This window comes from Antedon mediterranea, chromosome 7 (assembly GCF_964355755.1).
Source record: "Antedon mediterranea chromosome 7, ecAntMedi1.1, whole genome shotgun sequence".
Lineage (NCBI taxonomy): Eukaryota > Metazoa > Echinodermata > Crinoidea > Comatulida > Antedonidae > Antedon > Antedon mediterranea.
In genome coordinates this window covers 19,728,803-19,746,402 of record NC_092676.1, presented here as the reverse complement: position 1 = coordinate 19,746,402, position 17,600 = coordinate 19,728,803, and the positions used below count along the sequence as shown (strand labels likewise).

General features: G+C 33.4%; 1 protein-coding gene across 1 annotated transcript; it reads left to right on the top strand.

Moving 5' to 3' along the window:
- The first annotated feature begins 2,386 nt into the window (after positions 1 to 2,386).
- Positions 2,387 to 13,173, top strand: LOC140055196 (uncharacterized). The gene is made up of 12 exons (XM_072100446.1): positions 2,387 to 2,427; positions 3,806 to 3,927; positions 4,766 to 4,873; positions 5,357 to 5,640; positions 6,191 to 6,434; positions 6,801 to 7,021; positions 7,838 to 7,993; positions 8,389 to 8,500; positions 9,197 to 9,250; positions 9,815 to 9,967; positions 10,307 to 11,375; positions 11,551 to 13,173. The coding sequence occupies exons 2-12, from the start codon at positions 3,855 to 3,857 to the stop codon at positions 11,582 to 11,584; spliced, it is 2,508 nt and encodes an 835-aa protein (XP_071956547.1). The 5' UTR covers positions 2,387 to 2,427; positions 3,806 to 3,854; the 3' UTR covers positions 11,585 to 13,173.
- The last annotated feature ends 4,427 nt before the right edge of the window (positions 13,174 to 17,600 follow it).

The window sequence follows — 17,600 nt, the reverse complement described above, 5'->3', positions numbered from 1 at the left end:
GAAATGACCAATTGTACATGAGAGAAGCATACTTCTTAATTATACTATCTTCTTACTTAATAACTAGTTACCTATACGTACACATGTGCATTGTGGTAAGAAGAACGAGAAATAGAACGAAAATGAACTCAAACTCACGACGAACTGGAACCGATCGAACGCAAAAACTCTTCTTTATAATTTCAATGTTAGTTATTTTCACGTATTTGCCTTTTTGCATTCTTTGTCCCTTTAACCTGTTTTTTGATATTGTTGAAAACACTAACGTATATATATTGGCAAACAACACAGGTTTGAGTTTCATTTTAATAGGCAGTCTATTCAATTCTGCCATTTTGATACGGAATGAAGACTTTCGTGGAAAATGGATCCGTTGTGTATTATAGGTCTAAGTTACTGTTGCACTTTTGGACGCTTCGTCCGTACGAAATCAAACTAATAGTTATTATTACAGTATTATGTTATCAATGATACTAGAAAATGTACTGTATTTTATCATGTAGACTGACCAACAACAGACCCCTCTCTGACTGCGTACAGTGTGAATTATGTAAATGGTTCCCATGGCGCACAGCGCATGATGGACGAGCTCCCAAGACTCGCGGTACAATGTCTACAGACAAACAACAGGCATACAGTTTCTTGTCTCTTCTGACTGCAACCTTTGCCCCTCGCTTTATACATATAGCAAACGTTACGTGTTTCGGTAAGCCAGCAATGAATGGCTATAGTGCTCTAGTTTCCCAATGAAGTCAAGGGATTTCAATTCAATTCGTTTATTCAATATTCAATAAATATTCTCCACACATATTAAAAATACATAATATAATAATTATTTATATAAACACGTAAGATAATAATTAATAAAAACATAGTATGTGTTGAAGGAAATCTATATAAGTATAAAACTTTAAGCCTAAGCTCCCAAAAACGTAACAAAAAAGTTGGGAAGAAAAGTAAACAAAATACGATATATTCTAATAAAAAGGGAAAGAAAAGGAGAAGGAGAATCAAAAAAACATCGGACAGTCGAAGATATTCAGGCAAGAATATTAAATGAAAAAGGTAATTTTCAAAGAATGTAATACCGAAGATAGAGTAAACAAAAATATAACAATTTGTCTGCTGAGACAATAAACGACCCCGCATATTTGCTTTCTTTCTTTTTCGTAACAATTATTTCTTTGATTAGCTGAAAAGCTTAATAAATTATTTCAATTTTAGAAAGAATAAAAATAATGTAAAACAAACTATAGTATTTTCGTTTCTTTTTTTTCTATGTATCTATCTTATTTTTCATGACAGATGATTGGTTTAGGCCTACTATAATACTCAATATTACTTACATACTTACCATTATTGTAAAACAACCAAAGCTTGACATTTCTGAACGTACATATAAAATTTCTTAAAACGTCTTCTCCTTTTTCAACAAAAATATTTCTTACAAAAAACGCCGCTCGACTTTTTGACGTAAACAGTTTTAATTAATTGTTCTTTTTTCATAATGATGCTTTTATTGATATTCTAATTTAAGAAATAATGATTTATTATCAATTTACATTTTGTGTAACGTAAATATAGTCTGAATTGATTAAAGTATCTGGTATAAAATTCATTGTTTTGAGGATATGTATTTATATGATTGGATTTAGTTTTGCTTCGAATTTTATTTAGTTAGCAGCTTTAGCAATCAAATAATCAATCACATAATAATCAACGTTGATGTCAGAAGAAAGTCTGTGGCCTACTGTACAAAAAAATATATAATTCTAAACTAAACTAATAGTACTAGGCCTATGTATACTCCGGGTTTAGGGGCGTTATTCCCTAAGGTTTTGACCCACTCATGCAAAAACATTCAATGATATCCGACGATAAATATTCCCGTCCTCTGACGTGACAACATGAAGTCATTGTTTATTGTTGAAGCATGGAGGTATTTATACCTTACCTCCATGGTTGAAGTCTGCATACATATCATACTTTCTGTGCGCAAGCCCAGTTCGAGTTTTTTAGAAATTCCCATTTAGACTCTCTAACAGACGTGCTTTGGGGTGTGCGCATGCCCAGTTCGAGTTTAGAAATCCATTTTTCAGCCTTACTTAGTTATAAACCACCAGGGAGTTGACTCCCTGCATGTTTTGGATGGACTCCATGCTCCCTGGTAAAACTATAAGCTCTGCTTTCGCATAGTAACCGTTTCCTAATGCTAAAAAAACGTTGTAATTTTAATTTAATTTAATAAAATAGAAATAGAAATGAGACGCTATAATTATCACCAAAACATTAGATTAGCAAATTTTTCGTAATTTACTGGCAATTTATAACCTTTGACCTATTTAGAGAGCTGCTTCTCTCTCTTCGCTCGACTCGCGCCACCATACAGAGCAGCAGCTCCCTCGCTACGTTTTTTAGAGAAAATGGGTAAGGCATGTTAGTTATGGTAACGCTATTTAAATGTCGTTTTATAGTATTTATGTTACTAGTTAAAGCAAAATCTATCAATAGCGATATAGATTATATTATTGGTTAAGAGCTAATAGATGCGTTACGTCCTAAAATTGTACACAATTTATTACACAAGCAATGGATCTCTCTAATCTAGGCTAGGGGCCTAGGCCTAGCCTAGTAGTAGGGATAAGTAGGCTATCTAGCCTAACTAGCTAGTTGAGCAGCCGACAAGTTGAGCAGCCGCAAGAAAAACGCCTACTAGGCTAGCCTGTACTGGTGCTGGCTAGGCATTTCTTAAATTTGATTATCTTACTATTTAGTATTTAATTACATCAATCAATTGCTTCTGACCTGCTAAATATTCGGCGCTAGTTCCGTTTCGCACCTGTTTTTATTTCGACTTCCTTTTGACTCCAAATTGTTAAGCAGCTTTATTGTGAATACTACACCTTAACATTGGGCCTCATAAGTACTTTTATGAAGAAGAATCACATAACAAGTAACAAATAAATCCTTAAATTGATGATTTTACAGACATGTTTCTTGCATACCGTTCGCGAATTTAGCATACTCGAAGTTCAATATTTTCGTTTCTATGGAGCGCCAAAAGAGCAACAACAATAGATGGTTAAAACCTCAGTGGAATGCGTCTTCTTTTAATGCATTTATTATTGAAATACACGTTTAATTTTAATATATTTTGTCAATAAAAATGCTGTAACATTTTACTGCTAATAATTTGCTGTTTTCAAATAGCAACCAACCCTAGGCCTAAGAGTAAGACTAAGAGGCATATTATTTAGATTAAGGTATACCTCCCCTAAGTACATGTAATATGATGATGAATTTGTCAATTTTCATTCCTAAAAGTTCCTGCAAAAACCATGTACAGTATCAACAGTAATATTTTTGTTGCATTAACATTGACAAAATATGATAAAATTGAACGTAATTTTGACCAATAAATGCATTAAATATACGCAATTTACTGAGTTTTTAGCCCTCTATTATGATTGCTCTTTTGGCGCTCCATAGAAACAACAACATTGAACATGGAGTATGCGAAATTCACGAACCGATGTGCGAGAAACACACGTCTGTAAATTCATAAATTTAAAGGATTTGTTTTTTACTTTTTGTGTGACCTCCTTCGTGAAAGTATTTTTGAGGCCTAATTCTAAGGTGTGGTACTCACGATAAAGTTACTTAACCAATTTTGAGTCGAAATAAACGACAGGTGCGAAACGGAACTAGCGCCAAATATTCTTTCGATTGAATATTCATACATACCTAGCTAGGCCTAGGCCTAGAGAGGCTAGTGTACTCTAAACATTTTGCTTTTCATTTTCAGATCCTTGTAATGTATTCAGGCCAACGCCAATGTATTCATTTTGAATAAGATGTGGTCAAATCAGCAACAATGGCAGACACAATGGGGCTCACAAGCCCAGCAGCAATATCAGGCTAATCTAGGTATTTTAACCTCCCTGTTTTAACATTCTACTGTATTTCTAATTAGAAATTAGGATTAAGAATAATGATTGTACAAAAATATAAATAACATTTCTTTTATACAAAGTATGTTAAATAAGTTTTTTCAGAACTATATGATAATATACAGTAGTACACCGTACGTGGTGTACCGCAAACTTCATATTGGTCAGATGTTTTTCCTTACTCTGATGATGTACTTCATCAGTCCATCACGTAAGGAAAAGGCAGGAGAGCACTAAATTGCTCTCCTTGTGTTTTCGAGGAGAGCATTTTGCTCTCCTAAAAAAATAGCCAAAAATTAGCTCTCCTTAGAGGTCGATAAGGAGCGCGATTGCGCAGGCGCTTCTTAAAAATGATGGACTGCTTCATACTAAGTACATTTGAGAATTACTTGTGAATACTTAGTATGAAGTACAAATTACGTCCGAGTAGGGCAAAACATCTGACCAATTACTCAACTCTCTGACGCAAAGCTACTCCACAGTATACAATTACAAACTTCATATTGATTTCACCATACAAACCTTCAAACAGTATAACTTAATAAGTTAAATGAAATTGTGTAAAGATAGATCAACTTTATTGTCGCATTGAAAAAAAATAATGTTGGACTTGTCTCCCCATTACAATCGAGTGTACCTGTAGGTCTAAAACCCTGGATTGTCATGGAGTGTCATTTTTAAATTGATAGAAAATCATGGGAGTATGTCATACAATCACATTTGTAATTAAAAAGTTGTTGGTTTTGAGATTTTCCTGACTATAAATACCTTCTAAATAACTTTATTATTCATTAAATTTATTTGTCTTCTTAAAGAAACTGACTGGGCAGCTCTTGCTCAGCAATGGATCCAGCAGAAGGAAGCTATTGATCAAGCGGTTGTTATAGCTGCTAATCACAACCCACCAAGACCGCCGCAACAAGGTAACATTTTAGGTTCTACTGACACTACTTTCGCACCACAATCTCTTAACACAATTTAAAGACATTCACCCGCTGCAAAGCAGTGATCGTGAGTGACCTTACAGTATGCCATGCGATTTCAAGTTACGTGCGAAAGTACAGTACAGTAGCGGCAAAACTTTTAAATAGATTTATTAATTAAAATATAATTGAATGTAAACAAATGTCATGATTCTCCCACAGACTTGTTATAACTAAAAAAATAATGGAAGATCATATTTCTTATTGTGCACTATTCATATAAGCTAATTCATTTTTTTATATTGTGGTTATTTGGTCACATGTATTATAATATCTCTTAAAATAATATTAGCTAAATTGTTTATTACAGTATATTATGTCTACCTACAGTATAATAAATTATGTCAAAATACTTTAGAAATGTAAGGAAGTACAGTACTTGCCTATACTCGCATAAAACAGACAATTTAATTTGTTTACCAGGTGGTGATGGCGGTATGGAATCATTCGGTCGATGGGAAGGTTGGGCACCTCCACCCCCTCCACAACCAGTCATAGAAACATTTGATTACGATCACGGTGGACATTACAAACAAGATGCGCAATGCTTCGACTACAATCACCAATCTGCAAATGGTACACAGAGACCACACGGTGGACCACTTTTACCGGACCCGGGGCACAATATGGCACCTTCAATGCTTCCACCAATGCCTTCACAGCTTGACCATCCTATGCCACCGCTACCACCAGAACAGTTTATGCAGGTAGAATTTGATTGACATTATTTTTACAGTGCGTTGTCATTTTAGCTAAGAATTTATACCAGAAATATAACTAAACAAAAGGAGGTTAATTTTCAATTCTTAGTGTTTATACTGGGAAGTAACTATCGTCACAGTTAACTGTGCATGTATTGTATTATTTTCTATTAGCTGATTGTTCATCTGATGTAAAGTTTGCTATTGTCGCAGTTAACTGTGCGTGTATTGTATTATTTTCTATTACCTGATTGTTCATCTGATGTAAAGTTTGCTATTGTCACAGTCAACTGTGCGCCTACTTCTCTGTGCCGAATAGACAACCAAATTTTAGAAGCATGGTCGCCTTTAGAAAACAAGTTAGAAACAATGAATTTCACACATGATATACCTTTCTGATAGATAATAACATGCAGGGTTGACTGTGTCTATAGACAAATTTAGACTACATGTACAGTTGACCGTGCTGATATCCTTATCCATTATCTACAGTACTGATATTCTGAAGTATAGAAAAATATGAGACTGTAATAAATTGATTTGAAATTTCTTACAGCGGGAATCATCTAATGTTGAATGGATACCAGAACATGATTGTCTAGCACCCTTTCCACCCCATCAACATCCTCATCACATGCCGCCCCATCATCAACCTCCACCATTACCATCTCATCACCATAGGCCACCTGTGCATCACCATATAGCAGGTGGACCTAGAATGAGGCATTCGCATGAGAATTCTCCTTACCCGCTTGAGAAAGATAATCATTCTATACCTGAAGAAGAGGAAAGTGTAATAGGTAAGGAACTTACAGGGATCTAGATGGGAAGGGCTTATGGTGGGGGGTGTGAGAGAAAATAAAACTGTTCTTTCAGCTATTCAAAGTTGTTTGTGGTTAGGCACTGTGTAAACGTTTTAGGCTGGTTGGATGGCTTTTAAATAAACTTTGTAGTCAGGTGTCCCAATCTACCTCCAGCCATCCATCTCCAGCCATCCATCTCCATACCAGCCATCCATCAGCTTACAACAGACCCTCATCCTTATCATGGATTGAAATGTGCAGAAGCATATTAGGGGCTGAAGTTAGTACAGTAGGTACAAAGTCAGGAACAGTCTAAATTTACTAGGTGGTTTTCTTTTGATCTTTTCATAATTTCACAATCAGATGCAAACAAACGTAAAACTCTCCCAGCATGGATCCGAGAGGGACTTGAAAAGATGGAGAAGGAGAAACAGAAGCAGATTGAAAAAGACGAAAAGGACAGGCTAAGAAAACAGAAGTTAGAAGAGGAAAAACAGGTTGAACAAGACATAAAGAATCAGGCTCGTATAGCGGCTGGCTTGCCACCAAAATCTAAATTTGATGATGATAATGATGATAGTGACGTAAGTCTTGTTATTTTATTTTAGACGCAGGAGTAACAGGAATCTACAAAAACTTACAACAATTTTTTTATTATTTTAAGGATTGCTTACATAGCATTTTGTAAGGTAGTTATGCACTTGTCAATTGTATGACTCACTATACGACCCCCGGGAGAGGTGCGTCATGGGTGCGTCATTTACAAATAATTACTGACGCAGGGGTGCGTCAAAAAACCTAGATGGTACGTCACATCAATGAACAAGGTGTGTCAATGTCCGTCACTTTACCACCCACCATATCATAAACAACATGGTCACAGTGCGTCATGGTCACCTAAAGGTAAGTCACCTTTTTGACGCACGGGTGCGTCATGGTATTCAAAAGTATGACGCACATCGGACAAATGACGCACCTCTCCCGGGGGTCGTATAGTGGGTCATACAATTGACAAGTGCATTAAAGCTGTTATAATTATACACCAAATCAAAAACAGTTACTAATTCTCCCTCTTTATTTAATTTTAAAGCTTATTAAAGATATATTATCCCCTTGAAAAAAATTATTTAAAAAACAGATTTCTGTTGGCATTGCTATCTGAATACTAGTAGTTATTTACTTTGAACAAAAATTTGATGGAAAATATTATTTTACTTGATAAAATAATAATTTAAACACAAATACTTATCCAGAATAGAGGTGCATTGTCTGGAAGTCAGTGTGTTTCTGATTAAACTTTTTATTTTTGTTTCATTTTTTTATTAAAATTTAATTGTTATGTTTTAATGTTTTGGGGAACTTAAACAAACATCATAAGGATTTATTTTCTTTTGTTTTAGGAGAGTGAAAATGAAGATGAAAAGAAAGAAACAAAAGAGAACTCTCCATCAGCTGCCACGAATGAGAAAGAGAAACCAGCAAGTCCATCATCAACATCATCAGTTGAAGTGGAAGAGGAACCAGAAATGACAGAAGAAGAGAAACAAAAGGCATTGGTATGTCTGTTATAATATAATAATATATATAAAGATTTCTAGAATGTTTACAATGCGCTTTTGAATGCTTATAGTACGCATCCACCCCAAATTAATTATATAAGTTCAATTTAAGTTAATACATTGGCGAACTGAGATGGGCAGTGTGTTCTTTTAATGTTGTAAATGATACAGAAGTAGTGTCAGTTTAGAGGAAGAACAACATTTTGGGTGTATAGACTCGGATCTAGAAAACTCCGATCTCAGATATATCTGTGTTTTCTAGATCTAGAAACTTAGATATCTGAGTTTACTAAGATCTAGAAAACTCAGATATATCTGAGATCTGAGTTTTCTAGACACCCCAACATTTTTTACGTTCAGTTTTACTTTAAATGTAATTTTCTGTTTTTTAGTTGACGAAAATTCGTCTCTGGCTAACAGAGATACTTCTTGATGTTACGAATGTTGAAATTAAAGAAGTTGTTGAGGAGGTTCACCAGAAGGCCATGAACCGGTCAATCAAAGGTATTTCTCTCTCTTACCCAAAATGAATCCAGGTAGTCCACCCTAATAAACAAATATCATACCATTTAAACACTACAGTAGTAAACTATTAATCTCAAAATTCCCGGTTTCATTCTTGCTCCTACCTTTCTCTCTTCACTTTCCCCAAATAAAATAATTTTTCATTAATTCATTCATTTTTAATAATGATTCAGGCTTTTAAATTTAAAATATTTTGTTTTAAATATTAATTATGAATAGGCCTATGTTTTATTTGTTTGATATTATTCAAAAAAGGCGATAAGCCAATTTTTAAGCCAATTTTTTAAGTAATGTCTTGCAAATAAACCCTTGATTTACCTATCCAAAAGTAAAACATAAAAATTCTGTTACTTTTTTATCCAAATAATAGTTTTTCTTGTTCACATTCAATGTTTTCTATTCCAGCGTCTAAATATAAAATATATTCAATACTAATATACAACTTTTTGTAGAACTCTAAATATATTCTTATTACCCATTCGTACCTTATAGCAATTCAATATTTCAATTAACACTACTAATACCAAAAATTAATGTGTTATGATTTTGTATATCACCATTTTTCTATTGAATTCATCAAGGTAGTATATTGTATTTAAGATAACTGTGATGTTTGTCATCATGGGTGTGGTATTTTGATTTTGAAATGCTAACCCAGGTTTTATTCCCATCAAGCTCCAAACAGGCAGATTGCACACTCCACTGCATTAGCTTCCATATCTGGTCTTGGTAAGTAGTTTTATTTGGATTTTTGTGTCGGGAAAATCAAGTATGGAATGAATTTTGCCTGACCAGACGTGAATCAATAATGTGTAAAAATGTACCGATTACTTCACCTTAGTCCTCAAGTTCAATGGTCTACAGGTGTGATTTGGAGATCCTGGGTTCGAATCCCACCAGAGAAGTGTTTGCTTACATACTAAGTGTTGGTACATTTTTAAAGTACACGTTGGGCAAAATTAATTTCATATTTCTTTAAGATGAAAATTAAAGTTTACGATATACAATTAGAATGATTTGCTTCATTTTTTTGGAGTTTGTTTTGTTGTCAAACTTATTAGTGGACTTATGGACTGTTTCTTTACATGTTACATTGACATCACATATCCAAAAATGAATCTTTTTTTCCAGTCTCCTTCCTACTTACTGTGCCTCCACAATCCTGTTGGTTTTCTGGCTTTTATCGTAATAGTCCCAATAATCTAATATTTTCTCTTCATCTCCTTTCATCTAATATTTTCCACTCATATCTCGTTTATATTTAATCTGAAGTATTATCTTCTTGCATTGTAGTTACCGGAGACTACATCAGTAGCAGTGATGAAAGTGGAGATGAAGCCAAGAAAGAAACCAAGTCAGACAGTGGTGATGAAACAAGTGACGAAGAACTACAATTAAGTATTAGAAGAAAACAAAGGGCATGGAAAGAAAAAATTCTTGAACATAGTAAGTTCTTATTAGTATAGATTACCTATAAGTGATCAAGGTTGAAGTGAAGACTGGTTTGGACAGAACTTCCATCAACAAGTGTCTCTTTGTGTTTAGAATCCACCAAAAAGTGTCTCTGTCACAGCACAATGTACAGTATATTTAATACAATACAAATAATCTATAAAATCGTGGTTTAAATTGTTTTGTAACCAGGAAGTATGAAGACTTATTAATTCTGGCAATCAAAAAGTAATCACATTGTGCAAGGCTTATTTGAGACTTGATTGCTTCCTTTTTAATGTGGCATTCTTTAGTTTTTAAAATCCATTAAAACTAATATACTTGTGTCTTCAGGAATGGCACAAGAAGCAGAAGAAGAAAGATTTCGTCAACAGCAAGAGATAGAAGATAAAATTAATAAAAAATTATTTAATCCTAGTAATACTGATACAATTCCATTTCTGGAGACTAAAGATATTGCTAAGGAAAAATACAAAGACAAGGAGAAAAATTTGGAGAATAAAGATGGAAAATCTAAAGAACAAAATAAGCGGAAAAGTAAAAAGAACAGATCAAGAAGCAAAGAGAAAAGTGATAGAAAAAAGGATCGCAAGAAGAAGAGCCGACATCAAAGTCCTTCAAAGGATGACAGACGCAAACGGGAGAGGTCTACTAGTGTTGAAGATTCTAGGAGTAGGAGAGAGAGCCGGGATTATAAAAACAGGAAACAGAAAAGCCGTTCTAAAAGTAGAGATAAAAGTAGAGGGAGTAGGTCACCAAGTAGAGAAAAAAGACATAAAAGGGGGCGTTCAAAAAGTAAAGAACGGAGCAATAGGAAAGACAGTAGGTCACATAGTAGGGAACGAAGGTCAAGAAGTAGAGATAGGAGAAAAGATCAAAAGCATAGTAGGTCTTATGATAGGGATAGAGGAAGACACAGTAGGTCGCGTAGTAGGGACAGAAGAAAAAGGTCACGCAGCAGAGAAGAAAAAAATGATAGAAGGGACAGAAGGCGTAATCGATCAAAGAGTAGGGAAATAAAAAAGGAAAAACGACGAAAGAGTAGCTCAAGTAGCCGAGAAAGTTCTAGTTCAGGGGTGAATGGAAAGGGTGGGTCAAAATATGTAGATAGTTCTAGTAGTTCTAATGAAAGCCTATTTGATACTAAGCAGGTACAATCAGACAGTGATGATAGCAGGAACGATAAAAAAGTTTTAAAGAAGAGTAAAAAAAAGAAACGTGAAGATTCAGATTCTTTTTCTGATGAAAGAGAGACTAGCAAATCTCGGAAACACGATAAAAAATCACCGAGAGATTCAAAGAAGAAACGGTACCGACGGGATAGAAGCTCAGATGGTAGCTCCTCTGAGGATTCTCGTTCCAGGTCAGAGAGGTCCGGTAAGAAGCGCAGAGGACGATCAAGGTAGGTCACCTGAATATTGTCCAATAAATTCCACAAAAGTGCAATTTACTTTTTAATCATCATATTTTGTAACTTGAATCTAATTTATATTTATTTTGGTAATTTATTAATACAAAATTAATTAACAAGAGTTAGAGATACAAGATTTGTAGGTTTGTTTTCGTTACCTCCACAGATCTCGTTCGCCAAGAGCTTATCGACGATACTGAATGACTAACTGATCCTATGTAACTTAAGTATGGAGTGCAAAAGGTGCTGTAAATAAGCCAACAGACAAAGGATAGGTGTAATAAAAGGAAAGTATCTACAAAATAGAACATACTGCTTAACAGATAACAGTAAGCATATGTGCTGTTCTCAGTTGGATCGACTAGATATGGTAACACTAGGCAGTGACATCTTAACAAGATGTGTTCAATGCAAACATGTGTAGTTTTCTTTAGTGTAAAGACCTGATTATCTAGACTACAGTCTTGAGAAAGCTTCCAAGTGCGTAATCTAATTATTAGATATCTAGACCTAATTTCATAACTTAATTAATTTGTAACTGGATACAATTTCCCAAAACTAGTTTAATTAATACTGTACTCCTTTAATCCTAATAATATTTCTGAATGTCACATATGATAGGTAATTCTCTGTATAATTTATGTAAAAATGGGAATAAAATATTTTTAAAAGCGCATATAGGAATCTCGGTCTCCACAGTGCAGACAATATTCACTGGTACCTTTACACCTAGTAGGCCAAATGCATACACCCATGGAAGCTTTAAAGGTATCAAATCAGTTTGATCCTGTTTCCCTAATACTTGGACGCAACCGCACCGCAAGTAATTTGACCAATCACGACGCGGTGGATCATTTGAACTGCCGCTTGTGATTGGTCAACTTACTTGCGTTGCGCTGGTTTTACGTCGTGTCAAAATGCAAACTAAGCTTGTTTCCACTATAAGGATGTACATGCAATGTAATTTAACCAATGTTAATTGGTAAAATTGATTAAATTTTTTTATTAAGAAAATTCCTCAGTATAAACAGTACAGTACTAGTAATCTAGTAGGCCTACAGACCTAATGCAGTGAAGTGAATAGTTATCCAATACATTTAAATATCAGTCATATCCTCGATCAAGTGTATTGTATTAGTTTTAATAATGTAGATACTTTAGTCATTTTATCTTTTCAACCTACAAATGTAAACTTTATTGGCAAGCTACTTCATAAATATGCCTCATCTTTATAAAACAGAATTTTAACTGACCGATTATGCAGTAGTTGCATTGATCTCTAATTTATAGTCTAGCCAGATAACATGTACGATATACTTTTGCATATTGTGCAAGAATTTCGTTACGTAATTTGATTCATTGTTCAGTTTTAATTCTTGGTTCCCACGGGGACGCAACACAAAGATGTAAACGCAATTTGATCTATCACAAGCGATGGATTATTCGGTCAGTCGATTGTTATTAATCAAATGAATTGCGTTGCGTCTACGTCCTTTTTTTGCGTCTCTAGTGGGAAACCAGCATTAATTTTGTAAATGGTTTAGATTGTTCATAAAACTGTGTCTGCTAATTAATTACTTTAATATTCTGTAATGTACGGATAATTGATAGTCTGTGAATAATTCAATACATTTTCTAGCGTCAACCATTTCTTATCGTCAGTATTTTTGTCCTTACTCAAAATATTGCGTGTTTAATCATTAACAAAATAAATTAAAAAACAATCTTTGCTGCACACAAATAATTAATTAAATTGAAAAGTATTAGATTGAATAAACTTTGTAACATATACAAATCGTTGTCTTATTGTGGTGTTCAATGTAAAATCCATTTAGTAAAAAAACATTTTATTTTATCTTGACAAAATGCTACTTAATTTGGCAAGCCATAATGTATTTTTGTAGAACCAAAATTACACACATTCCTTAACGATGAATTAACAATAAAATAACTGAATCAATAATGTTTATAAATTGTTTGGTTGAATAGGCCTTTTTAATATCACATTATTACTGTAGTTATTCACCAGAATTGGATAAAAAACAAGGTGAAAAACCTAATGTAAAGAAAAAGATACCCAAGAAAAATGGGTCGGTTTATTTTGTGCTGCTGAGATGAACTCCTAAATGAAATAAGTGAATTTACGACCGAGGCGGTCGTCTAAGAATGTGGACAAGAGAAGTAGGCGTACGCGTAATAGTGGATGGAACTATGTGTACCTGTATGCGAGTTCTTAATATTTAATTACTTTTAATATATCTTGTTAATAATTTGTTTAAACGGATTATTAATTTGTTCAAACGAATTAGTAATCCATTTAAACAAATTAATAATTTGTTTAAACAAATTAACAATTTGTTTAAACGGATTACTAATCTGTTTGAACGAATTAGTAATTCGTTTGAACGAATTAGTAATCCGTTTAAACAAATTAGTAATTTGTTTAAACAAATTAGTAATTCGTTTAAACAAATTAGTAATCCGTTTAAACAAATTACTAATCCGTTTGGACGGATTCCTAATTCGTTTGAACAGATTATTAATCTGTTTAAACAAATTAGTAATTCGTTTGAACGGATTAGTAATCTGTTCAAACGAATTAGTAATCCGTTCAAACCAATTGCAACATATACAACAAGTGCCATTTAAAGAATATGTTGTAATTCGTTCGAACGGATTACTAATCCGTTCAAACGAATTACTAATTTGTTTAAACGAATTACTAATTTGTTTAAACAGATTAATAATCTGTTAAAACGAATTAGGAATCCGTTCAAACGGATTAGTAATTTGTTTAAACGGATTAGTAATTTGTTCAAACGAATTACTAATTCGTTCTAACGAATTAGTAATCCGTTTGAACAAATTATTAATTTGTTTAAACAAATTATAACAAATTAATAATTTGTTTAAACGGATTACTAATTCGTTCAAACGAATTACTAATTTGTTCAAACAGATTAGTAATCCGTTTAAATAAATTGTTAATTTGTTTAAACAAATTATTAATTCGTTTAAACGGATTACTAATTCGTTTGAACGAATTAGTAATTCATTTGAACGGATTAATAATCCGTTTAAACAAATTAGTAATTCGTTTGAACGAATTAGTAATCCGTTTAAACAAATTAGTAATTCGTTTGAACGGATTAGTAATCCGTTTGAACAAATTAGTAATCCGTTTAAACAAATTAGTAATTTGTTTGAACGGATTAGTAATCCGTTCAAACGAATTACAACATATACTTTAAATAGCACTTGTTGTATATGTTGTAATTCGTTTGAACGGATTACTAATTCGTTTGAACAGATTATTAATCCGTTCAAACGAATTACTAATTCGTTAGAACGGATTACGTTCGAAAAACATATACTTAAAATGGCATTAATGGGCTTTCGTATGTTTTTGTTATATCAAGAACTAAAACATGGAATGACCTTTCTAAATCCTCGAAAGATACTCTTCGCCTGCATTTAACTTTTTTCAATGACGTAGGCTCGTTTAAATTCAACTTTTAAAAAATCAAATTAATTTTAGGTTAATGTCACTCGTTTTGTGCTTATTTATATTTATGTATAACCCGATTATTCTACGTTGCATAACATCACATATTCCTACCCCGCCCTTAATTGAACATTAATTTGATTTCGATAACTATTTTGTCTCCAAATAAATTTCCTTAAAAATGTACTTTAATTGTTACCATGGTTACTCCTAGTTTTGACCTCTGGGTACCACACTGTATTATCATGTAAGGCACTTGTTTAGATTTGGACATTCCAATGCATTAATACATTGTACAGTATAAAGTACTGTATTAGTAATACAGTAGCATTCACTGAGAGAAGTACAAGCTTTTATATGCTTTTCGTTTACAAGTTTCATTTCTTTTTATATCTTTGACGTGCCTCTATTTGAGAATCACAGTGTGTGAGTACATGTTAATTTATAGTTGTTATTTTAACTTTTAATTAGGCCATATATAGGTCCATATATACTATTTAATCAAGTTACTACTTTATAGTACTGGCTATATATGTACAGTATCTATCTTAATTACAGTCTTTAGTCAAAGACGATGTTTAATTCATTCCTAGTCTTAATGCATAGGCATAATTGTACCATTGATGCCTATACCTTTGTTGAAATGTTATATTAATTAAAGAGTACAGTATCGCTATTAAAGATATTAATTAATTTAGGTTTTTATTAGAATAATTACGTTACCTTTTTTGCTTAAACAACTAAATACAATGTTTATACGCTGTATTGCCATTTTTAATGTAGTCTAGATAATGTTTTTCTTTGTAATCCTCCACAGTTTTACCAATATAATATACTACGATACGACGCATAATAAACGTTAGTAACGAAACTCTAACTATATGTACATCTAGTGTCTTATTGAGTGAGTGGCCGAGCGGTTAAGAACCGTAATTACGTAGCCATAACATCGGCAAGGGTTCGAGGCTCACTCGCTCCACCATGGTTCTGGTGGTAGAACGAGTCTTCTCGGATAAGGACTATAAACCGTAGGTCCAGTGTACACATAGCTCATGTGCACTTTAAAGAACCTAGTACTAGTACATCTTTCGAGACGAGTAGTACCCCGGTGTACTAGTCCACACAAACACAGCCACTGTCACACACAGCCACTGTGCAAATTGGTCTTATTTGGTTATCTGGCTGTCTAGTAGACGCGACCGTTATCGAGGGCAGCACAATAACCTTAAATTAATACTTTTCAAACAATTACTAGGTTCTATCCACTACATTTCATATACAGTCCTATTACTGGGCCTCAGTAGAGAAGTATACCATCTGGTTTGTCGTTAAGTTGTTTTTAACTCGTTCGACCTCAAACCTATCGCTTTACAAATATGCTTAAATCGCTTTAAGTGAATTCAAAGTGCACCCCATTAGCATGTTTGATTGCACTTGTGAAGTCAAAATTTAGAAATTACCGTTTTCTGATTGTACTTTTGTGATTTACCGGAGGTTTATTTTGATAAGGTAAGAAAAGGAACCTTTAGGCCTATATGAGGGTTAAATACTGAAAGTAATGTAGGCCTACTTATATATACCGTACCTTCTGGCTGTTTCCACATTATCATAATACAGTATATGTTATGTCAATGAGTTTTACAGTAGGCATGCACAATGATTAACGTGGAATACCATGGGAATACACTCGGAATAAGGAAACCCTGGAACTATGATGATGATTGGCTTACACATCGTCTAAGAAACGCTATACATTATAACTGACTGTTGACGGTATAAAATAGATTACATTATGGATAATGATTAGATTAGATATTTATTGTTTTATATACTAGTAAGTTGTTACAGGATAGGATAGGTAATATTTTTAAATATTAGATGTTAAATAAAAAAACATTAGCCTAATTTATATAGGCCAATGCCCGATCAACTAGATAGAAATTATTGATATGCCTATTCATTGTCGGAATATTTGTTTTTCCCATGTTTTATTGATGGATTGAATTCTAAATGTTTATAAAAGTGAATAATAATAGTAAAATTTCCCCTTAAGGAATGTTCCATTTCTTTAAAAACAACTATTGATTGGCTTCATAGATCAGATATGTTTGGTATGGCGCTTTCGGTTATTTTCTTTTAGAATTAACTGTATTTTTCCAAGAGTGATCTCACTCTTCCTAATTTTATTTTCACGCTGCTGCTCTAGTCCGCTACGTCACACGAGATGACTCATTCATTAGATAAAATCAAGCAGCAGTATAGTACTACACTTTGACATTTTTGTTAAAATGGAAACTCGACTATAATTTATAGGTACCACCTGTTGAATCCAAAAAACGGCTGGGAAAAGAGTCTAATGACAAATCCCAAAGCATTTCTGGTATTTATGAGTCCCATGATATTACTATAATTCACTACTTGAAGTATCTAGGCGTGATGAAGTGACCCCCAGACTTGACCTTAGCAATAACAATAAGCGAGCAGCGTTTTTTGTAAGAAATATTCTTGTCTAATATTGAAAAATGTTGTTAAGAATGCGTTTTTCCTTTTTTTTAATGACCCACTCGCTTTAAGCAATAGCCCAAGCGTACAAACACCTGTGGCCATGTTACAATAAATTACAGTTGGCTGTAAAGTTTCAAAATGAAATCTACAAATCACATGAAATGTTAGAGGTTGATGTCAAAAGTCAGAAAAGAACAATCTCATAT